Genomic DNA, 24,184 nt, shown 5'->3' with positions numbered 1-24,184 from the left:
ATTTTTAATCAGTGTGACGGCTTTAAAGAATCTAATGGTTTCCTGTATTCAGTGTTTCTGTGCTGCAGGAAGCTTTAAACTCAACAGCAGCACTTCAAGAGTCCCTCTGGGGGGCCTTTAACACGTCTGTGCCCAGGGGCCCCGGTCGCCTCATAATCCATCCATGAGTTTAAAAGATGTATCTATAAGTTTTCAGAAGAACCACCATTTTTTATCCCTCCTCACACAACAACACAGAGGAAACTAAAACATCCCTTTAAAGGAGGTTAAATCCATATAAAACCTCCTCAAGACTGTTTGGATTAAAGCTGACAGAAAACAACCCCCCCCTCACCACCGGCATCCTGCATGCGGAACACTGATGCATCCCGGCGGCCACTTCAACCCCCCCCCCCCTCTGTCCTCCCTCTGGTCCTCAGTCAGCATCCCAAACTCTGGATGATGTGTCTCTGCGCGCCGTCCTCTCCCATCCATCCTCGCTGCAGCCTCATGTCAGGTGTGTGCAGTCACCTACATAATGTGTGTGTGTGTGTGTGTGTGTGTGTGTGTGTGTGTGCTGTATAGTCATCCGAACCTCGGCGGGCACTCGGTGCGGTTCGGTGCCTCGGTGCTGGTGTTGTTGTTGTGTGAGTCCGGTGCCCAGAAGAACACATAGTAAATGACCAGGATGAACGCGGCCACGGACACGCAGAGGAAATAGACAATCGCCATCGCCACTTTCACCCAAATCTTAGTTGACATGTTGGTGTGTTTGGCCCGCAGCTCTCCGGGGTAGCTCGGCCTCCGCTTCATGTCCCCGTTCAGCTTCTCCGCGGTCAGGGTGCTCTGCCTGCCGGCCGCTTTCATCTTGGTATGAGAGCTAAGACCTGGTCCAACGATGTTTCCTCTGCTGAGTGTTGTGTGTTCATTGGAGTCCGGACAGCAGAGCACAGCTGTCCTCCCTCTTTTTTCTCTCTCTCTCTCCCTCCTTTCTCTCGCGGCTCTGGTCTCCCTTCGGGTGCAGGATGTGGTCTCAACCCCTGTTCGGGTCCCTGGTTCTGTATCCGCAGCACTGTGGAGCTCCCTGACCCCTCTGAGTCCTCAGTGCGCACCGGGCAATCTGAACTCAAGGAGGCGGCACTGGCATCAGCTGGATGGGACCGCTGTAAAGCTGGACGGGCTTAAACAGGCCGCTTCCGGTAAGACCCTTCAAAATAAAACAAACTACCGAACATGGAGGAGTTTCAGCCCTTTATTGTGTTCAGATTAATCAATTCAAAGATGGAAAAGAAAGAAAGACATAAAGTAACATTAAATAATAGTAATACGATATTTTATTATACAGAATGTGGAGACGCAGGTTGTTGTTGTTGTTCTTCTGTTTTAATGTTTGATTTGTTCCACAATATAAATCAGGTGTGTTTAACATCAACATTAATAAAGCGATAGATGATAATATCCAGTAGGTAGTTAGTTTAACTGCAGTGTTTATCCACCATTAGAGTGATTACAGCACATCTCAAACCCAGATTGTCTTCAAGGACTAAAAGAAAGTGTAATATTCTCAATATTTAGAATACATAAATAAATATTCGACATTATACTTAAAAACAATGCAGACAGCAGTTTTTATGCATTTTTAAATAATTATATATATTTTAGATTTAGCCAAACAACAAATGAAGGCCGTAAGTCTCCTTATCAACTGTTTACAAGCATTCGTGGGCACCATTGACCTTTATTTAACCTTTATTTAACCTTTATTTGACCTTTATTTTTCACCAAATGAAAAACAATTATTAAAAACTTCTTAACATGCCAAGTTCATTACATTTTAAGGATTATTTAACCAGCTAATAAACCTAAAGTATCCGTCTTTGTGCTAAACTCACGATGGATGTGATGTTTCGGTCACATTAATCCTACGCTAGCTCGAGGCGTTGTCAAATAAAATCTAAATCTCAATATTTCTTACAGCCCAGAGACATTTTTAAGCTGTGGATCATTACATATATTACTAAAAGTGAAAGCACAGTGGATCAGGTCTGCTGATACATTTGACTGGACTATCATGATGAGGGTAAAAACCTTTATTCTGAAGGACAAGTCAACACGTTTCCGGCGCCACTGTGCGTGCCTCTGTCTGACTTGACTCATCTTCGGACGAGGAGGGGCTGAAAGTACGCAACACCCAACGATTGGGTCATAGTTTGAGAGAAACGTCCCGCAGCAGAAGATGGGAGAGATGCAGTCTTCATCCACAAATTATCACCGCCTCGGATTCTCTTCCTCCAGCAGCTGGAGACCATAAAACACACACTAACACACACACACACACACACACACACACACACACACACACACATAAAAACCCTTTCCCTACACTGATGAGTCACAGGCTGCAGCCATAACATGCAGGCTGTGCATTGAGGGGGGGGTGTCTACCCCTCATTATTAATAGCCCCCATTCTTCTTCCTCCCGTCCTGCAGCAGCCAAGGTCAAAACTGTGATTTAAACACAGCGTCGGAGCACTCGGGGCTTTTAATATGAGCACTCGGGGCAGAAAGGTGTCCCACTGCCACACTGCACACACACGTATGTGTCTGGTGGAGGGTGAATAAAGGAGCTGCAGCATTACCAGCACACATTTTCTAGAGGATCTGCACTTTAAAGGAGAACATTAAGTCAGGCAGAAACATTCAACCTGCCACTGAAGAGTATTTTTATCTGTCTCACACCTACAGAGGAAGCAAAAGAAAAAGGAGAGACGTGACTTCAGACATCAGAGGAATACATTTATTGGTTAAATGAAAAAACAAAAAAACTGATGTGTGCTTTACATTTCATGTTGAGTACAGGCTGTATAAACGTCAGGGGCTCCTCGCTCTGACGTACGAAGCTGACGGCGAGGACATTTATTCCATCGATGGCTTTGACAACATTAAAAAGCTACAGTTTCAGATTCATGCTATAGTCCTGATAATCTTATGAAAACAGTTGCACAGCACTCTCCAAAAAACAAAAAACATCCCCTTTGTTAGTCCCTCCGTGATTTCATGTATCAAAACAGGAAGACGTTGTAGAAATGGATGTACATTACATGAGATATCTACCGCCTTAAATACAATCAGTCATCGAAAAAAAGCTCAGGAAAAAACAACAAAAACAACCAGATGCAAAAAAGAAAACAACCATAATTGTTTAATAGCTCAAAAGGCTTTTCACAAAAACACCCAACTGTGGAATGTTTATTTAAAAACTGTACATATTGTAGTTCCTTTCAACCAAAATGCATCATTTTTTTTATTCCTCTGATACAGAAACACACACACAAAAAGAAACCCCCCCCACACACACATTAAAGCATCCCATTTATCCGCGTGTCTTCAAACGCCACAGGCGAGCCGCTACGACTAAACGTGATTCAAAGAGCCGGCGGCAGAACACACACAAAAGCAAGAACTCAAAAACAAACCAAACTAAAAAGCCCTTGGTCTGCTGAGGTATGAGTGAAGGGTTTCATTCCAAAGAGAAGCTGTTATTTAAGTTGTAAATTCATATTTATACACTTTAATGGAAGTCGGTTTTTCCAAATATGAGGTTTATATCCTCAAAAACACGGCTGTTAACAAAAATATACATATTAAATGTAAAATATCCTGTTTTCTTTCATAGCTTCAAGCCATTTTGGAATGAGACCCTTTTGATTTTTTAAAAACTTTCCATCTAAAGAGGCAGTGTGTCATCTAAAGGGGGGGAGGGGAGCTCGTATCAGCTCGGATACGACAGATTTCTCTGTAGGACTGATGATTCACAGCCCATCAAATCACCAAAATGGCAGCACAGTCTGCGTCACTGAACATATCAAATGTTCTCTGATTAGAATTACTTCATTAAAAAGACGACAAACAGGCCCGACTGCTCTAAAAAAGGGACATGATTGGTTTGTTTCTGACAGATTTGAGATGAGGAGATGTGTCCTAAAGCAAGACACCTGATCCTAGAAGTTAATCTGGGTGAGAGCGTCAGACAAAAACATTCACATCTGACCCACATGATCACTGAAGTCAGTTATTGTCACACACACACACACACACACACACAGCTGGCTCTGATGCAAAACATAAAATACACTTAAAAAATACCTTTAGTGTCTTTAAATGTCTCCAATGATTAAAACAATATGGAGCATCAGTTGGGATCTGATATGAAAAAGACATTTTTCAAAAGTAAAAAGCAATTTAAAAAAGAAAAACTACAAAATAAAACTAAAGAGCAGGACAGGCTGGAGGCTGGAGGGTGAAGGCCCCCCCCAATCTCTACACGATGGAGACGAACGCAGCTGAGATCACAAAGCTGGCCGCCACAATCAGCAGTGACTCTCAGTTGCGAGACAAAAGCTCAGGAACAAGTGCGACCGGTGACGAGTCCAGTCCAGAAAAGAAGAGTTCAAATATTGTGTAAATCAGAACCGACGAGTCGTCCACAGGTGAAGGTTTAATCCAGCATTGTTCGGATAAATAAAATAAAAAAGGTCTGATAATGTAAATATATTTCCAAACGTAGCTCGCTCTGAGAGTCTCAGTCTCTAATGGAGTTTGTAAAATGAGTCAATTCATGTTAAAGAGGAATTCCACTGATTCTTTACACATTAAACTCCAGGCGACGGAGAGAACTACTGTACACGTGGACACGCTGCGTGGAATCTGTCCTCAAGTGATGTCACTTGAGTCAGCATCGGGTTGAGTCTGAAGACTACAAAAAACCCCCCCCAAACAAATCTGTTGGTGTGAAGTTAAAAAGACGTCTGCAGCCGGCTGGAAGCTCGAGGTCACATTAACCCGAATCTCAGAGCGATCTGTAGGCGGTTGAGTTGCATTATGGGTAATGTAGGCGCAATGTTTTGAGAAGGAAGAAGAATCTCTAATTCTGCAGCATCGATTTTGGTTTTTTTTTTTTTTTTTTTTTTAAACTGACCATCGTGAGTCCGGAAATGTTATCGGAGCTCAGCCGCTGGAGAAGTGTTAACGTAGCAGGTCGAGAGCAGATGTGTTCGCCAGGGCTCAAACGAGACAGACGGTCGCTCAGGTCACCCCGAGGTTAATTAACTGCAAGCTGCCGTCGTTCAGACAAAATGAATCAGAGCAATCTTTAAAAGAAGTAATTATTTTCCAGACAAAAACCAACAGAAATTAGCCACATGTGTTCTGTTCCTGAGACAGACGACGAGAGCCTTTTATAAACCGAGATCAGGGCCAGTCTTCAATGATCCTCTGTGATAATATTTCTACACATGTGGTCTTTTGGACAAAATCTGATCCTGTTCAGTTCTTTTTCCTGAACGTGTTGAAGCTCTGAACCAGTGACTGACTTTTAATTTCCTACCTGAACACCAAACAGACTGAGACAAGACATGGCGGCCGAGACGTGATCCAAAAAGAGGCCGATCCATGGCGGCGATGCACAGTCTTCCTCCTCTTCCTCCTCGTGATGGTTTAAGTCTTTTTTAATTTTTTTTATAAATTTCGATGTGTGACGGTCACTCCAGTGATGAGTAGTGTGATGCTCTTCGTCCCTCTCATCTTTCCATCCTCCTCAGTTTGTTTCTCAGCAGCTTCAGCCTGTTGATACAAACACAGGGAGGAAGTGGTGGTGCATCCTGTGTGTGTGTGTGTGTGTGTGTGTGTGTGTGTGTGTGTGTGTGTGTGTGTGATTTAATGCCTTCATCCAAAGCACATCCCTGTAACATAAGTGTGCACATTTCTACAGCGAGCAGCCCCCCCGAGGGAGAAACCTTACTGCGACTCCCGGGACATTCAGCTCCTCCTGCTGCTGCTGAATGGGACAACTGATCACATGCAGAGCGTCTAATAATCAATACTGAATCACGCAGCTGCTGTAAGTTTCTCCTTCGCAGCAGGTTGAAGTGACGGAGTTACGATCTGCTATTAAACTGCTAGATGACACTAAAACTAAACTGTGGGACGCAACCGCAAACGTCTCAGTGTCATGACTACAAGGCTTTCCTAAGAAGATGAGTGTTGAAAAGATCAGTCAATTAATCGATCGACAGGGCGCCCTGGTGGGAATAAGGGTTAAGGCGCTGGACAACAACTGCAATCTGAACCAGTCTGCCTTTGAGAAGGACATTTGTTGCATCTCTCTCTATACTGTAATATTTCCTGTCTTCTCTCTGTACTCTCGCTCTCCGCTGAAGTCATAAAACCACCAATAAAATAATCAATGAACATAAAAAAGTACCGACAGATGAACTGTTGAAGTCATTCATCGAGCACAATATTTGTAGTATCAGGTTTCTCAAATGTGAGGTAACGGAAAGAAAACAGGCAGCAGAGACAGACAGCAGAGACAGACAGCAGACAGACAGCAGAGACCAGAGACAGACAGCAGAGACAGACAGCAGAGACTAGAGACAGACAGCAGGGACTAGAGACAGACAGCAGAGACTAGAGACAGCAGACAGACAGCAGAGACCAGAGACAGACAGCAGAGACCAGAGACAGACAGCAGAGACAGACAGCAGAGACTAGAGACAGAAAGCAGGGACTAGAGAGACAGCAGGGACTAGAGACAGACAGCAGAGACCAGAGACAGACAGCAGAGACCAGAGACAGACAGCAGAGACAGACAGCAGAGACAGACAGCAGAGACTAGAGACAGACAGCAGAGACAGACAGCAGAGACTAGAGACAGACAGCAGAGACTAGAGACAGACAGCAGACAGACAGACAGCAGAGACTAGAGACAGACAGTAGAGACCAGACAGACAGCAGAGACAGACAGCAGAGACCAGAGACAGACAGCAGAGACTAGAGACAGACAGCAGGGACTAGAGACAGACAGCAGGGACTAGAGACAGACAGCAGGGACAGACAGCGGAGACAGACAGCAGAGACAAGAGACAGACAGCAGAGACAGACAGCAGAGACAAGAGACAAACAGCAGAGACAGACAGCAGATACTAGAGACAGACAGCAGAGACCAGAGACAGGCGGCAGATACTAGAGACAGACAGCAGAGACAGACAGCAGAGACCAGAGACAGACAGCAGAGACCAGAGACAGGCAGCAGAGACTAGAGACAGACAGCAGAGACCAGAGACAGGCAGCAGAGACCAGAGACAGATTACATTAGCGGACTCTGATTCTCTTACTGTAAGATCACCGGAACAGTGTTAGTGTTTTATTTTTTAAATAGGGGTGTTTGCTGGTACTTGAGTGATTCACGTCATTCGTCTCCATCCACAGTCAGATACTCAACTGTGGAGTCTCACAAGCATCACAAGGTTTAATTCAATCAGACTTCAAACGGCCTCCCTTCTGTCTGCCCTATCATCTGTCCAGCAGGCTGCAGCTCATTTCCTCTCAAAAGCCTTTTAAAAACTTAATTGTGCCTCTAATTTCCCTGGTTTCCTGATCTCCACCCTGACACCAACACATACAATAACACTGCCACACACACACACACTCACACACACACACTGGCCACATGAGCTCATCTGACTTCTGCTGTTTATCACAAATGAGTCCCGAGGAGAAGTGTAAATGTAATCAGTGTGGCTTTTACACCAAAAGAACAAAAGGAGACGACAGAAATCTTTTTCTTACTATTAAAATGGTTCAATTCATCAGATATTTTCAGGTTTTATCAACAATTTATGGAAATAATTTCACCTCGTTTCAGTAAACAATAACTAGAATAAGACGATATTCCTACTAAGCTCTTTACAAGCCTAATGAACATTAATATTCCCGTTTTTTGTGCATGCATCTCTACTCTAAACTGTACGCACAGAGCTGACTAAACAAGCAGCCGTGTGACCCCCAAATGAGACTCAATTAATACTCTGAATGCTCCTAAACCCCAAATAATATCAAATCCAACTTAATTACACAATACTACATTCAGAATAAAGCCTAATTAGGATTAAACCAGAATATACTGTTGAATTTACCCTAATAGTGGACACTCAGTGTAATCTGTGTAATGTTTACAGATTAATCTACCGGACAGAATTTAGCAATTCCTAGCATTATCAATGAAGCCAACGTTAGCTGGCTAAAACGACCATATTACAGCATATTTCACAAGCTTAGCTTTGACTTTGGACTTTATGTTGTTTATAGACGTTGGCAGACTCCGTTTATAAGCCGACATTAGCTGTTGACACTGTCAGTAAAGAGGAGGAGGAGAAGAGCGCATAAATCACAACCTTTGGATTTTTGTGGAAAATCTTAAAAACTGAACATTAAAATAATATTTAAAATGAATCTTACATGTGGAACCTTTAAAAGAACCACAGAAGATCTGTTAAGAGCTCCTTTAATCCAAAGATCACCTTCCCATTCTCACATCAGACTAACCTCCAACTGGGTCGTCACACTAACGCGACACTGAGCAACAAGTCGATCTAAAAATTATTCTCCAAACTTAGCCATTAGCCGACGGCAGCCACAAGCTGAGTGGTTGTAAGGAGACCAGCTAATGACTGGACTTCCTCTAGTCTGTGGTTTATTCACTTATAGCACACTCTTAAACCACCGTGTGCAGAAACAAAAAAGGATGGACGGATGGATCCACGCGGACACGTAGCTCAATGAGTGAGTGGTTTCTATTCCCATCGGTGGCTCTCGGGCTGAAAGTGTGCACACAGAAGAACTACGGTACCGCGGCGGGCTTTGGATTCAAGCGTTCACCGAGTAGAAATTTCATGTGGTATTATTTTACAGGAAGTGTTCGTATCTGGTTGAATCTACTGTATCAACCTCAATGACAATAAAAGTTTTTGGCATCAATTAAAAAAACAACTTCACATCCGTTATGTATTTGATCATCAGGGGAGAGAAAACAGTTCAAACAGGAGCCTAGACACCAACAGTATAGTCTTAATATAGGATTTATATTGTTTACACTTAATATTTTCATTTGACTTAAAATCTATTTCCTGTAAACTTCATTTAGCCATTTAAAAGCCTTCTCTATACTTATAAAGGAGAAAATGCAGTTTTTAAATCATTCATTCATTGTTGTTCTCCCAGAAGCAGTCCAATAAAAAGTGTCTAGAAATACTGAAATCCACCCCAGAAAACTATAAAACTCATAATTTGGGGGTCTTAATGAAATCGGGTAATTAAATTTAAGGCTGTTTATGATATTTTTAAGTCAATATCCTTGAATCCAACTGTTTTCTAACTGCTCCACAGTGACTTAGAGATGTTTATATCTGCTGTGGCAACATGTACCCCTCCTACTTCAGACACACAGTGAAGCAGTGCAAAGAAACCAGTTAAAAAAGGTCAACTGGAAGATGATAAACCAGCCCATCAGAAGCAGAGGAGAAAGCAGATTGAGGTTTGCATTCATGGCAAACAGGAACCAGAATCTCTCAGAGTACTGTCAGTGTCATTAGGCCAAACACTTCTGTTATGATTTGGTGCTGTACAAATTAAACTGAAATCACCCTCTTGATCTTAAATCCAGTGACGCATTCAGTTGCATTTATGAGTAAAACCTTTGATGAGGAATGATGCAGCAAAGTGGGTCTAACTGATTACAAACATAAAAGGTAGTGAAGGGGCAGTTTAGCTCGAGACATCTGGTTCCTGATATGAGATGAATGTACAGAAAACAGGCTACACACAGGGTCACATTTCACTTCTCGCTCCTCAGCAGTAAAAACATAATTTGATTAACAGACTCGCATTAGCACCCGGAAAACTGAAGGAGCGAGAAGGAGAGGAGTTACAACCGAGGGATGGTAACGCAGGCAGCATGCCATGCAGCGCTGCAAGCATTTTCATTACAGCCACAAAAAGGATGAAAACAAAAAAAGGGAAAAAAGGGTTTCACATGGTGAGGAAGGACAGGGGCAGTATACACCACACAGGGAAATACAGAAGACCATCACAGGAGGTGGAGTTAGTACTTTCAGTCCATCACAGGAGGAGCAGGAAGACAGTCAGGAGGAGTTTCAAACAGGAAGTAGGGATCTTGATTGGTTGGAGGATGCAGGGACAGATCCAATGCTTGTGAGTGTTTAAATATATCTTTGGATTGCCACTAAACAGCTCCCACCATTACTTATTTAGATGTGGAAGCAACCAAAAAAAAAAAAAGCGAGGCTGAGTGAGCAAGGAAGACAAAAAAAAAATGACGATATCAAACCACCACAATCACAAAAAAAGAAAGAGTGAAGCGTGAGAGGGCGTTAGAAGTACGCAGCAGATATCTTACAGTAAGCCACTGTCTCAAAGTCACTGATATAGACCGCACCTGAGGACGTCTGCTCTGAGGACTCCACGGTCTCTGCTGTCGGAGCAGCGTCGGTCGCAGCGGGCGCTGTGTCGTCATCGTCATCGTCTTTCCCTCCTGCCGGTTCAGACGAGCTCTGGTCGGCCTCCAGGGTGGCTGGAGAGGGAGCGGAGTCCAGTTCATCAGCTGTCAGAGAGAGAAGTGTCAAACTGGGTTAAATTCTAATTAGTCTGTTTATCTATAAAGTTAAAATGCTGAGCTGAGATGTTAGGAATAGTATACAGTACACTTGCTTTAAACCTGCAGTAACAGAAACATTAACATATATCATTGATGTGGTTAACTTCATGGCAAACAGCTGCTTATTTACACATCCAGCAGTTATGGAGCAACATGATCATTCATTTGGAGTCGTGTTTGTGTTTAAATCTAATATTCACTCTCTTTTAGGTTTGTTCTTGGTCTCTACCAACTCCTGATAGAAATGTCTCCACTGTGTTCACCAGCTAGTCTCTAAATTATGTCTCTCTGCTGTTTGTTGCTGAGCAGATAGTGTACAGTGGATCTTTTAGAGTTTTTGTGTATGAAAACAGCTGCCTGCTGCGGGTGAGAGAGAGAGCTACGAGAGCGGAGAGTGAACAAAACAGTAAAGTTGAGGGACTGGCGAGTAAGAATGAGCTGAAACTCACATAATAATTCTCTATGGGTTCATAACTAAGAGAAGTTAAGAACTTAAGGCATCTTTAACATCAGCATGTTAGCCTGCGGCTGTAGAGACTTTGTTACCTTGTGATGGAGCAGCAGGTGTATCCTGGTCCATCATCACAGCGGCCTCATTGACCTCAGAGGGGGCGGGGTGAGATGGTGCAAGGTCAGAGGGGGGCGGGGTGAGATGGTGCAAGGTCAGAGGGGGCGGGGTGAGATGGTGCAAGGTCAGAGGGGGGTGGGGTCAGATGGTGCAGCATCAGAGGGGGCGGGGTCAGATGGTGCAGGGTCAGAGGGGGGGGTCAGATGGCGCAGCATCAGGGGCGGGGTCAGATGGTGCAGCATAGGGGCAGGTCAGAGGGGCGGGGTCAGATGGTGCAGCATCAGAGGGGGCAAGGTCAGATGGTGCAGCAGAGGGGTCAGAGGCGGGTCAGAGGGGGGGGTCAGATGGTGCAGCATCAGAGGGGGCAAGGTCAGATGGTGCAGCATCAGAGGGGGCGGGGGCGGGGTCAGATGGTGCAGCATCAGAGGGGGCGGGGTCAGATGGTGCAGGGTCAGAGGGGGTGGGGTCAGATGGTGCAGGGTCAGAGGGGGGTGGGGTCAGATGATGCAGGGTCGGATGGTGGAGGGTCGGACGGTGCGGGGTCGGATGCTGGTGCAGCGGGGGAGTCTGCTGGAGTGGACTCTGGTTCTGACACTATCACAGTCTGCTGGGCTTTAATCTTTTCTGAAGGAGAGGAAACGCTAATGACTGAGCATGGAAGACGGGGAAGGATTGAGAGAGGGATGGAGGGGGGGGTTAAAGACAGTGAGGAGGCCGGGGTGGAGAGAGTAAGAGTCAGGGAAAAGAAAAAAAAGACAGTTGAGACAAGATAAGACACAAGGAAAAGTCGAGCAGAGAACACGAGACAAGACACAAAATCAAAAGAGACGGAGAAGAGGAGAGCTACATTTCAAAAAGCATTTCTCTTCTCCGACCAACTTTTTTCATCCCCACGTTGAGACAAATCCAGGAGATAAATCAGAGAGCAAACGGAGAGAGAGAGAGAGAGAGAGAGAGAGCAGAGTGACAGAGAGGAGAGAAAAGACTGATGTCAACAAACAGCGAGCACAGTGATAGACAACAGTATCACAGTATCACTGGACACCTACGTATTGATTGATACACTATAATATTACCAAAATGTTCCCCACAATGTCACAAATCACTAAAATGGAGAGAGAGCGCCGTCTCCTCCTGTCCACATGTCCATGAGAGGGTCAAATACACTCCACTTTGGATAAAAGCAATGTATAAACTCAGTAATTGTGTATGTTCTATTACAAACTTCTATCTGTACCTGTAGCTTCTCCTTCCTGTGGCTCAGCAGGTTCACTGGAGCTGGCGGCTTGGCTCTCCGTCTCCTCCTGCTCCTTCTTCTGGGGCGGGCTGCTGTCCACACTGGGGGGTTTCAGTGGGCTCTCACCTTCCATGCTGCTCCGGGGCGACAGCATCTCCATCTCCTCCCCCCAGTCTGTTACAGGCCGGTGGCTGTCGAGCGGGGAGAAGGGGCTGAGGGGCTTCCCTCCCTCCGGTGACTCCTGAACTGACGGGGCGGGGATGTGGACCTTTGGCCTGGGGGTCCGCTGCTCTTTGGGGCTTCCTGCTGATGCGGGTCGCGAACGAGGTGCGGGAGATGTGGGGGAGTTGTCTTTGCTCTTGGTTGGTTTCTCTTTCCCCTTGTCTTTCTTCTCATCGCCCCTGGAGTCGTGTTCTGAGTCGCTCCCTTCCTCATCGTCTTCTTCATCGCTGGCATCCTCCCATTCTTCCTCGTCATCCTCTCCGTCTCCGTTCTTCTGCTCCACCTGAGAAAAGATAAAGAAAATCTACACAGTCAGGATTTATGGAGTCGTGTTTCTGGTGAAGCCAATATTTACTCTCTTGTTATGCTTTTAGGTTTGGTCTCTTCCAACTCCTGAAGGAATTATCTGGCTCTGTAGCAGTTAAATGCTCCACTATGTTGACGAGCTAGTCGCTAACTAAGTCCGTCTCCCGTTTGTTGCTGGGCAGGTAGAGGGCAGTGGGTTTTTAGAGCTCTAAAAGATCAACGCTATCAGGGAGGAGAGACTACGAGTGATTTCTTTCACACACTAAGAGGCATATAATCCATTGTTAATACAAAAATAATGATTATAGCGGTTTTAAATCTATCCATCCTTAAGTGATTTTAATTAACTGTTGCTCGACTGCTCTGTTTCTTTGAGTAAGCGCTCATGTAGTAAATGTGCTCTAGATCAGTGGTTCTCAGCCTTTTTGGCGTCAAAGACCCCCAAATTGATACTCATCAGGCCATGGACCCGTATTTGATAAGTTGGAGGGATCCCAGTTTGATAAGATTTAGTTAATCAATAACTGTCTACACTGTAGATAATAACAGTGAAAAGTGTGAAACCTATGAACAGAATAATCATTCTAGTGCATTCTCTAAATTCTAGTCAGTGAAATTATAGTTAAATTAAAATATTCCACCCTCTCAAGGAGCTGTAGGGGATCCCCGGACACCAGGTTGAGAACCACGTCTTTAGACTGAATTGTCTTTTTCTTTGTCGATTTTCAGCGAGTCTGACACTTTACAGCAAAGCGAACATGAACACGTCCAGTTTTAGTTCCCTGTCTGGGTTTCACTCCAGCTGCCACCGCCTAATGTACGTCACTGATGAGTTTGCTTGCATTATTAATCCAGATGAGGCCCCCTTCTACCTTCGGTGTTGTCGGAGGTTTGGATTTTTCTTCCTCCTTCTTCTTTGGCTTCTCCTCTCTCCTCGTCTTGTCCTCCTTTTCCTTGTCCTCCTCCTCTTTCTCTCCTTCCCACCGGTTGTCATGCATGCTGTCAAAAGGCATCCAGATGTGTCAGAGGTTGAATGCACATCAACGTTAGAAGCAGCAAACACCAAACTCACAAATTACTCCTAACAAAACACACACAGCGATGAGTTTACAGAGTAAAGAACATAATATAAATCAACTGGGGAACAAACTAAAACAACGACAGACAGACTGAAATGTTAGCAGCAAGCATCTGTAAGCATTAACCATTATGGAAAACATCCAAATGTTTCAGTGGGTGAAAAACATTACACTTGCCAACACCCAGAATCCCCTAATGGAAATTCACAATAACAGGCCAACAAATGGAAACAGTCATCATTAAATCAATCTTAAATAATAAGTTACATTATTAACACCATAAAAAAGGTCGTCCATGATAAACAAAATAAACACTTAATGTATTTATTAAGTTCTAAAGTAGACTTGTTGTCTGTACGAACTAAATATTTACCTGTAGCTCGGTTTCTGTCCTCTGCCCCTTCCTCTTCCCCGGTCCCCTCGGGGTCCCTGGCTCCTGCCCTGGGACAGGAAGTCGCCAAATGTCGGAGTTTTCGGAGGCCGCTTGCTGTCGTCTGGAGGAAATATTGATGGTAAAAATAAGCTTTTTTTTTTTAAAAATACACTTGATCTTAAAAGGTGAATCAGAGAGAGGGGTGTGACTAACAGATGAGGAAAGAGGTGATGGATGAATGTTTAAAGTTTCTTCTCAAATGACTGAAATCATTTACCTTGCAGCAAGTGATACATAAAACCCAAATTAAAGATCAATGCATAACATAAAAATATAAAAATACTATTTGTGCACTCAATTAATCCCATACAAAAAATGTTCTGTATTAGTAAGAGTGGAGTCCTCTAATGACTGTATTGAAGACATTTAAACGAGTATTCAGGAAAATCCATTCCTCCGTCTGTTTCCCCCCCTTCCTGCTGCAGTCTGAGCGTTGATGACAACGGCTGTCCTGCAGTGTCAAACCGCTGCAGAGTCCATCTGAACTTTGGGACAAGGTCAAACGTCTGTGTTAGTGAGTGGGCGATGAATGAGTGGGAGGGAAGGAGAGGAGATCTTACAGATTTTAAAAAGAGGGATAAAGAGTGCTATAGGCTGGTTTTCATTATATTGTGTGTGTCACGTAGAGAAAACACACCTTTTAAAAGACTTTAAATACAGTAAAAACATACACTGCCTCCAAGTGAGCAGCATACGAGAGGTTGGAGTTAAAGTGGTTTAAGAAGTATTTTCAGACGTGGTTAATCATTGTTTTTATATAGAAATCATGATTAGGAATGACAAGAGCAGACAACAAGAGGGACAAAAATAAAAAAGGTAGGGTGAAACTCCTCTGAGGTTTTGGAAATGTAACACTCAGGATGTAATTATGAATTATTTCAGTCACAATCAGAGTGTAACAGAGGGAAAGACGACTCGATCTCTCCCCTGAATTCATAATGGAGGAAAATGAAAGAGGATGAAACGAGAGAGAGATGTTAGAAGAAAGAAAATGTGATCGTATGTGACAGAGAAAGGAAATGACAGTGTGGAAGGTGAAGGCAGTCAAAGTGAGACATCGAGCAGCCTGATGGAGGGATGAAGGAAACAGAAAGGTCAGAAAGTGGGAAAGAAAAGTAAAAGGAGGTATGAAGGAATGAGTAAAAACCTCCAAGTTACAGAAAGATGTGAGAGGAAGGGAAGAAGGGAAGGTCACAGAGGGGAGGAGGAGAAGGATAAGAGCATGAAGGGGGAGAGATGAGGATGTTATAAAAAAAAGGTCAGAGAGAGAAAGTACAAAAGAAATGAAGGGATCAGTGAGGAGAAAAGAAAGAACTGACGAGAGGATGATGAAGAGATTGAACAGAGTAGCTCGGGGCTGTGAAGAGGACACTCAAGTCATTCCAGAAATTAGAAATTGGACACACACACACACACACACATATAGAGCCAAAGCGAGTGCAGGCTTTAATGTGGGGCAGGTGTAAAGCCTTAATCTGTAATATACTCTCCAGTTATAGTCAGACACAAAGACATACACAAAAAGAAAAGGACTGAACAGCAGTTAGAAATAATTCTCAGCTGTTGTTTGAACCTTCTCACAGTACAACACAGCTTGGAAGATTTTTGACTTTAAGACTCGTTATTTGACTTTCCAGTGGAAACATCACCCACAAGACAACACTGAGAACTATTTACAAACACTGTTTGACGTCCCGAGGTTGGTTGGTGTGTGTGTGTGTGTGTGTGTGTGTGTGTGTGTGTGTGTGTGTGTGTGTGTGTGTGTGTGTGCGTGCAGTCAGAAGCTTTTGAAGTGCTGCCAGCCTCGGGGGAAAGATTAGCAAATCCTTACAGACGCTCACCCAATTCCAAAGCAAAACCCTGAAAAGGAAACTGGACTCGGTTTGAGGTCAAACCTCCACTTTCGTTATCTGTACGGCTGATTTTAATGATACAAATTACTCAAATTTAGGTAAGGCCTGCGAGCAAGGCCCAAATCTGGGATGTTTGAAGGTTTTAGAAAGCTACATTTAAGACTTTTAAAGATTACACAGCCCTATTAGAAACAGAAAATAGGAATATTAGGCAAAAAATTAATAAATTAATAAAAATAAATGAAGAATTACTGTTAAAAATATTAGATGCAGCTGTGTGTGCTCTATTAATTTGGGTCCAGTTATGTACGAATTTATAATAAAACCAGTAATAATCGTCTTTAAGAGGTTTTCATACTTTTTCTTTTAAGTGTCTGACACAGTACACACACACAGTGTACACTGGGTGTGTGTAAACTACAAATAAATTATATTTATTAACTACAATGGGCTGGTTGTTCAGTTTGTGAGTCAGGGGTTGAGTTTGGTTTTGGGTGCAGATGTTGTGCTTCAGGCAAACACAAATGGAACAAAACCAAAAAAACCAAAAACAACACACACAGTTTGATCTCAGTCCCATGCTGTGGTCTAACCTGAGGCCCTGCCCCGAGGCTCTGTACGAGGGTTACGCCCCCGGGCTGCAGAGAGGACACACACAAACACATTACAGTACGTCCAACACACACACACACACACACACACACAAAAACAAAATATTACTTCTGCACTTCAACTGTAATACAATTATTTTAGGAAAGAAATTAGATAAAAGAAAACAAACTCCTGTCTGGAGAACGTAGGTCAGGACAACATTTAATCCCGTCTACTTTAAGTTCTCCTTTTAGTTCAGACTGACATCTGGTGTTTTATAAAATATCCAGTCGCGGCTCCTTAAATGTTCCCTACGAGCAACCAGTAGGAACGAAAGAGCAGCATTAAAGATGCAAAGCCACTCGAACACAGTTTGACTTGTTTTGCTGCTCTGTGTCTGATGTCCTGGGATTACCACAGTCCCACATTACATTATTTTATCAACCGGATGACTGGCTGAAATAACCATGAGCAAAATTAAGCTCCCCTGCCGACGCTGTAAGGAGACGACTTCAGAGTCTCAAGGCATTAAGTCGCTCTCCAGCTGACGGGGTTAAATGTTGATTTACTTACAAGGACGTGAAACTAAAATTTAACTTTTGTTAATCTTGGTTTTCATAACAGATATAGCTGAGAACACACACCAACACCTATTGCAAAATAAAACAAATACTTTAAATATATTAATGTTAGTTTAAACATTTATCAATTTTAAAATACAAAATGTAACTTTTTGGTGGATTTTTGGCTCCAGGTGAGAAGAAGTTGTGAATTTTAAGACATAACTTTGCTCTTGTGATGGGCAGCTGTAATTTTTTGACATTTAACAGACTTAAAAAATAATGAATGCTAAATATGTGGAATATATATTTTTAGCTAGTTTATAGTGGTCACTGCTGTTTATCTACTTCTAACCCATAAAGGAAAACTGGGATCCTTTTGAAAGCTCCTCTCAGATCAGCACGACCGCAGCTTAAGAAGTTGATTTGGACTCCAGGGAAATACAGCACGCATTTACATAACGAGCTTAATCAACTTCTATTTACATAACGGCCTTAATTAGCTGAAGAGGTAGATGACGTTGTGTCCTACGTTGTGTGTTTGGTGTTTACGATGTGTGTATGCGACGATATGTTGGAGTGACATCGTGTCAGACGAGCGGAGGTGCGGGGGTGAAGGTGGATTGAGGGTCTGCTGCTGTTGTGTAACCACAGCAACAGCACACTGGTTGTGTGTGTGTGTGTGTGTGTATGTGTGTGTGTGTACTTGCCTCTCCTGCTGCCCTGCTCGGGTGTGATGCCCTCTGCAGCCACATAAGGGTCCTCCTTGAACCTGTGAAAAAAGCCTCAGGGTTAAAACACACATCAAATATCAGCGCGCTCCGTCTTGTCACGCCACTCTGAGTCCCTGTCAGAGGGAATAAAGATGACGATTATCCTCACGAGGAACTCGGTGGAGACTTGATGGAAAGTTTTTTACTGTGTTTGGGTTTAGTATTAGAGCTCAGAGCTCACCGGTTTAGTGTTGGACCACGACTTTGTTTATTCCAACTGGATCCAATTTTGAATCTCTGCTAGACTTGAAATAGTATCTGAAAACATTGTCCCACTTAGCTACAGTGCACATCATCGTGGGCCCATTTTACTATTTTCTGTCATTTAATAGACAAAACAATTTATCAGTGAAGTGAAAAAATACCCGTCACATTAAATCGATGATGAAAATAATCGTACGTTGCAGACGTAGATCAAAGTACTCAAACATTATGATGCAAAGGAGTGAGATAACAGTCAATATGTGCACAAACACAGGACTGTAACACATTTCAAACTTGGCAGCGTCACAGAAATCGAGTCAATTTAAGGTAAATAAATAAATAAAAATCACACCCCTCTCCCATCTCACATGTTCTCGGTCTTCTGTGCGTCCCACTCTCGTCTCCACTGGCCTGTGGCATTACGATGGCGTGCTAGTCTCTCCTCGTCAATCTGCTCACGCTCCTTCTTCCAGCGCAGGTACTCTGCTCTCTCCCGGCCGGTCATAGACATCGTCATATCCATGGAGCCTTTCTGACCGGGCCTGCGACTCTACGGGGACAAGCAGGGGTCACAAAGTGGTCAGGACAATTAAAACCCAAAATAATAACTCTTTTCTTTCTTTCAACCCCTATTTTTTTTTTAAAGATTGACATTACTCACAGTCCACTCTTTCTCCAGCTCTGCTCCGGTCTTCACATTGTCGAAGTCCAGCCCTCCCCAGTTTCGTACATGTCTCCTGCTGCCCTCCTTGCGGTCTATGTCTGGTGCTGGGCCTGAACGTCTCGGGTCGTCCAGGAAGTTACGGATTGGCTTGTCTCCGTCCGGCTAAGAAGAACATTTGACAAGTTTCCTCTGTGTTCAAAAGCTTTTGAAGTTTGTTGAAGGGCTCAGTGAAGTCTAGCTAGTCTCTCCCCAGAACACAATTTATATTTTAAATTAAGAAAAACTAAACAAAAGATGGCACAGAAAGACAGCATAATTAAATCTGGGAACAGATAACTGCAAATAACAGATTAACAAACTTGAGAGTCTTGGAAGACATGAATCTTTGTAGTCTCTGTAGGTTTAGATGGTCTAAAAGGAGGAATCTGAAGCACAACACCAGATGATATTTAAAAAACCGCGATTCTCTTACCCGCTGTCCTCTCTCATACTCTGCTATTTTCTCCATTTCTTCATTCATCTTCTCAATGTTCTGTCGCCTCTTCTCCTCCCATTCCTGTATGAAATAAACACAACACCACCACCACAGGTCTGCACCATTAGCAAAAGATCAAAATTCATTATTTTACAAATTTAACGGTGACCAAAAACAGCCACAGCCAGTCTGGAAAGTTCACATCGGCAAATATTTTCTATTCTTTTGTTCTGAACGCAGCAACAGTCATAATCCACCACTCAGGTACACAAAACAGGATTTCATTACAGAACGAAACACCAGTGGGGTATTTCATTATTGCTGCTACTGAAAAAGCCCGGTTTGAATTAATGTCGACTTTCAGGCTCAAGTGGTTCCACTATCACAGTTCAGTCCAGTCTTGTCGACGTAAACTCAAACCAGTCTTGAACAGGGACGCATACGCTCTCTCCTTATTGGGAACAACTGGAAAAAAAAGACGCTGTAACTACAGAAGTTCATCTGCACTCACCTTAGATTTCCTGTCCATGCCTCCTGGTGTCCCTCCTTCTCCTCCTCCTCCTCCTCCTCCTCTTCCTCCACCTTCTCCTCCTCTTCCTCCACCTTCTCCTCCTCTTCCTCCACCTTCTCCTCTTCCTTCTCCTCCTCCCCCTCTTCCTTCTCCTCCTCCCCCTCTTCCTTCTCCTCCTCCTCCTCTTCCTCTCCTTCCTCCTCTACGTGGTCCTCCTGACTCCCCAGGTTCTCCATCTCTGGGTGTCCTGGGTTCTCTGGGTTCTCTGGGTTCCCTGGGTTCCCGGTCCCTCCTCTCTTGGCGGCCTCCTCCTCCTCTCTGACCTCCCCGACCCACTCGTCCCGACCCCATCCTCCTCTGGGGGCTGTGACCATCGCTCGGCCCCCTATAGACGTCGCTCGGCCCCCTGTGACCATCGCTTGGCCCCCTATAGACGTCGCCCGGCGCCCTGTGGCTGTCGCCCGGCGCCCTGTGGCTGTCGCCCGGCGCCCTGTGGCTGTCGCCCGGCGCCCTGTGGCTGTCGCCCGGGCGCCCTGTGGCTGTCGCCCGGGCGCCCTGTGGCTGTCGCCCGGCGCCCTGTGGCTGTCGCCCGGCGCCCTGTGGCTGTCGCCCGGCGCCCTGTGGCTGTCGCCCGGCCCTCCATGCCCATCACTCTCCTCTGAGGTCTTCCCGGCCACGAGGCGCCCGGTTTTCCAGTCGTTCACAACTCTCTTCTCCTGCAGGAAACAAGTGCACATTTCAATTTGATGCTGTTATATTTGGTTGGTTCCACTGTTCATTACTTTACTGCAATCTAAAAGATATCCAGTAACTATCCCACTGAGGGTTTGTGGATGCACACACACACTATCATGCTTTATTACATTTGTCTGGTAATGAAGTGCTAAAGGTCTGTGAGCTCTGAAAATCCAGCAGCCAGTTGGCCAATAGGGGATAATATGCTGTCCTGAATTGAACCTCTGTACTTTAATTTAAACAGACTCAATCTACTCAATCTCAAGGGTTGATGCCATACAAAAAGTACAAAAGGCTAATAAGGGCTATGGATTATGTAAAACTACAACATGATGAACTCGGAGAGAGAGAGGCTGAGAGGTGATGAAGAAGAGAGCGGGATTGTTCAATCAGTTTTTCAAGGAGCTCTTTAAGCAGAGGGATCAGCAGACTGTTGTCAAGCTTTAGAAAAGGTTTAACAGACTAATGAACCGAATTTGACCTTTTGCCCCTGAATCAATATCCATTCAGACAGGTACACACGTGGAGCAAACTCCCCCCCTCTTGTTCTTCATGCCATTCTTTGTCTTTTAACCTCTGCAGGTTAAACATCAGGGGTCTGCTGTCGTCACTGGTCATTTCTGAGGCAATCTGGACCCCGGCAGGAGCTGTCTGCACTGTACCGTCCCTCCTGGACCTGATTAGCACGAACTGTCCTGCTGCAGTCGGCAGGAGGTTGATTAAAATCCTGCTACAAATTTGAGTTACTACCGTCTTCATTCAGCTGTATTCTGTGGTTATTTAAAGCGTCTATAATCTGTAGTTTTACAGTAACAATGTATTGTAACGACAGCGTGACGATGTGAAAGGGGTCACTCATACCTTCGGAGAATTATCTGAATCTGAATCTCTCCGCGGCTTTATGGAGCTTTAGAGTCAGTTTCAGTTCATTGGTTTAAAATTATTTGCATATTGTATTTTTCTACACAGACTAAAGAATTGGTGGCTTTCAGTATTGCTGGTTATATTACGCCATTACGAGCAATGTGGTGAACTCTACAACAGGACTGCTTTATGGCAAATCTGAATTTAAAGGATTTTTTTGCATCAATATGAGGAAGAAGTTTAATCTTTATGTATCTGATTCATGTGCTTTCCCTCTTTTTCTATAAAATATGTTTTATGTAGGATGTAAAATGTGTAAAATATACGTCTTATTCCATATGCCAGCCTACACGTGTAACACAAGAGCGAGCACTAGAAGTGGGCAGAGGACTGATAGGTACACTGGCAGGCCTGTGGTTTGTAAACTGATCACAGTAATGAGAATCTGTCAGAGTTTATAAGCTTCGTCTTCGGTCTGCTGGATCGTCATGAAACAGGTAAAGAGGTTATCTCTTCTACAGACAACAAAAACATCACCAAAATGATGGAAAGACGCGTCACAGTACTCATATAGTCGATGTTCTCACTGCGTCTTATTCAGTTTTAAAAGGATCTGTGTGTGTGTGTTGAGGTGTCGTGGTTTTAGTTTGGGATCCACATCAGGTCTTTACCCCTGTCAGTTTAGAAAGGTCGACTGTGACGGTGAAGTTTTCTTTCTCCGTCTTCCTTCTGTCCGTCTCCGGCTCGTGGGGGCGGGGCTTCCTAGGCGTCGTCACGGCAATGCCCTCCTGCTCTGCCTTCTTCTTGTCTTCCTCTATTTCCTGTTGAGTGACAGAATTAGTGGGACGAGACTAAAGTGGTGTCCTAAAATTCAAACGTTGGACTAACTGTAAGCAACTTTTGAGTACGTTTACATAAACTGACTGAATTAAAAGTATATTAAGTACAATAATGAGTAAAATTGAAGAAGAAAGTGATGTTGACGGACACTATTCTCCCACAATGCAAAACAAAACAAATATTACATCCTTGAAAAAGCGACTTCTATCTACCTAATACCAGCTATTATATAGAAGCTATATTTATTTATTTTAAGACATTTTCAGACTTTCTGAAGGACTCACTGCTACCACTGATGACAGTTATCTTGTGACGTTACTCCGTACCTGGTACCTCTTGACCAGAGCTTCATTCTTCTTCCTCAGAGCTTCGATTCGTCTGTCCAACTCTGCATCCTTCTCCTCCTTCGTCTTGAGATCCACCGCTGAAGACTGACACAGAGAGGAGGAGGGTTAGGAGGAGCAATGAAACAAGGAGGAGGCCAGCCTGTCCTCAGTGACACAAACTTACACTAGATTAAATGAAGTACTGATTATAGATAATAATGTTGTTGCTACAACACTGTTTTCCTCCTTTCTTACTCACCATAGCTGCCTCTGACTTGTCTTCATACACAGGAGGCTGACTGCTTGTTCCTCCTGTGGTGAGGAAGATGAAGAGTCAAGGATTAGTTAATTGGTTGCTTCATAGAAGTTTAACACAATTTAATGTTTTTAAGTCGCCCTCCACTCAAACATGTGTTTTGCTAATTGATAACTTCACTTTGATGTGACACGAGACGGCTGTTTTCATGTTTACCTGCTGAAAGTTCAACTTATATTTGTGTTTAAGGAATGAGTTTGTGACATTACAGCTTGTTTAGTATATTAGTCAAACATTCAACTTAAACACGTGTGATGTGGAAACTTCAAAACCTCCAGTGCGTGTACACTGACGATGTGAAACAGGAAAAATCTTGTGTCAACTAGTCCAACTTTAGAAATAAACAATATTTTCATGTTTAAAAGATTAAAGCGTGAGAGAAGGAGAATATTTAATGCAATAGGTAAACAGTTAGTTAGTATTCCAAACATTATGGATGTTTAAAAGCATCTCCGGATGTAAACAATATGATTATTTATCTACTGAAAACAATATTTCCTACTGCTAAATACTAATCAATAACCATTTAAGTAGCTGCACTTTGCTCCTGTCTGCAGGCTCCAAGCAGGTTCACACCTGTGTTATTGATAAAGGGGATACAATCACAGGTGAGGGAGGTTACAACCAGGTAACACCAGAAACACAAATGAATAAATCCTCCATGCGTTTCCAAAGCTTGTGTAAGCGTATTAAGAACCGACAGGACACAAAGACACAGAGACACAGAGACACAAAGACACAGAGACACAGAGACACAGAGACACAGAGACACATTAAACCCTCACTGTACTCTTACAATCAGACACACTGATGTTATTTGTTTTTACTCTGGTCTGAAGTAATGTAAGGACACTGAGCCATGTTTGCTTCAGGGCGCAGACTCTCTCTCTCTCTCTCTCTCTCTCTCTCTCTCTCCAACAACGATGGAAACAAACCACCCACACGGACCGACACAATCAACAAAGCAGCGCATTAAAAGCGTAAATACACTTTGTTTGTGTTACCTGTATCAGAAGGGGGGAGTTTAAAGAGTGTAAAGAGCAACGTTTGGACTCGTAGCTCTTTGCCAATTCCTGCACCTCACTGTGTCCTCATTATTCGGCTTCCTGTTAGCTGCGGCTAACTTCCTGCCAAA

The 24,184-nt window shown here is 43.8% G+C and overlaps 1 protein-coding gene and 1 long non-coding RNA gene across 4 annotated transcripts; one reads left to right on the top strand and one right to left on the bottom strand.

Moving 5' to 3' along the window:
- Nucleotides 1–2,762: 2,762 nt before the first annotated feature.
- Nucleotides 2,763–24,184, bottom strand: ccdc9 (coiled-coil domain containing 9). Of its 3 annotated transcripts, XM_051398581.1 has the most exons (18): nucleotides 24,054–24,184; nucleotides 22,993–23,045; nucleotides 22,734–22,838; nucleotides 22,239–22,388; nucleotides 20,541–20,684; nucleotides 19,969–20,496; nucleotides 19,455–19,538; nucleotides 18,980–19,144; nucleotides 18,687–18,868; nucleotides 18,052–18,113; nucleotides 16,784–16,828; nucleotides 14,278–14,398; nucleotides 13,698–13,824; nucleotides 12,298–12,802; nucleotides 11,567–11,684; nucleotides 11,039–11,121; nucleotides 10,274–10,438; nucleotides 2,763–5,601 (listed from the first exon to the last, which is right to left on the bottom strand). In XM_051398581.1, exons 2-18 carry the CDS (start codon nucleotides 22,993–22,995, stop codon nucleotides 5,597–5,599), a joined length of 2,592 nt encoding a protein of 863 aa, XP_051254541.1. In that variant the 5' UTR covers nucleotides 22,996–23,045; nucleotides 24,054–24,184; the 3' UTR covers nucleotides 2,763–5,596. The 3 variants fall into 3 exon arrangements, with proteins under 3 accessions (XP_051254541.1, XP_051254539.1, XP_051254540.1); XM_051398579.1 differs by lacking the exons at nucleotides 2,763–5,601; nucleotides 10,274–10,438; nucleotides 11,039–11,121 and having other exon boundaries at nucleotides 11,440–11,708; XM_051398580.1 differs by lacking the exons at nucleotides 2,763–5,601; nucleotides 10,274–10,438; nucleotides 11,039–11,121; nucleotides 11,567–11,684 and adding an exon at nucleotides 11,731–11,938.
- LOC127362672 (uncharacterized) lies at nucleotides 11,043–11,512 on the top strand. The gene is made up of 3 exons (XR_007884489.1): nucleotides 11,043–11,123; nucleotides 11,155–11,230; nucleotides 11,430–11,512. It is a non-coding gene; the product is annotated as an uncharacterized LOC127362672 (long non-coding RNA).

Source organism: Dicentrarchus labrax, unplaced genomic scaffold (assembly GCF_905237075.1).
Source record: "Dicentrarchus labrax unplaced genomic scaffold, dlabrax2021, whole genome shotgun sequence".
Lineage (NCBI taxonomy): Eukaryota > Metazoa > Chordata > Actinopteri > Moronidae > Dicentrarchus > Dicentrarchus labrax.
Note: the sequence above shows the minus strand (reverse complement) of the source record. Positions and strands in the feature narration are given on the sequence as shown.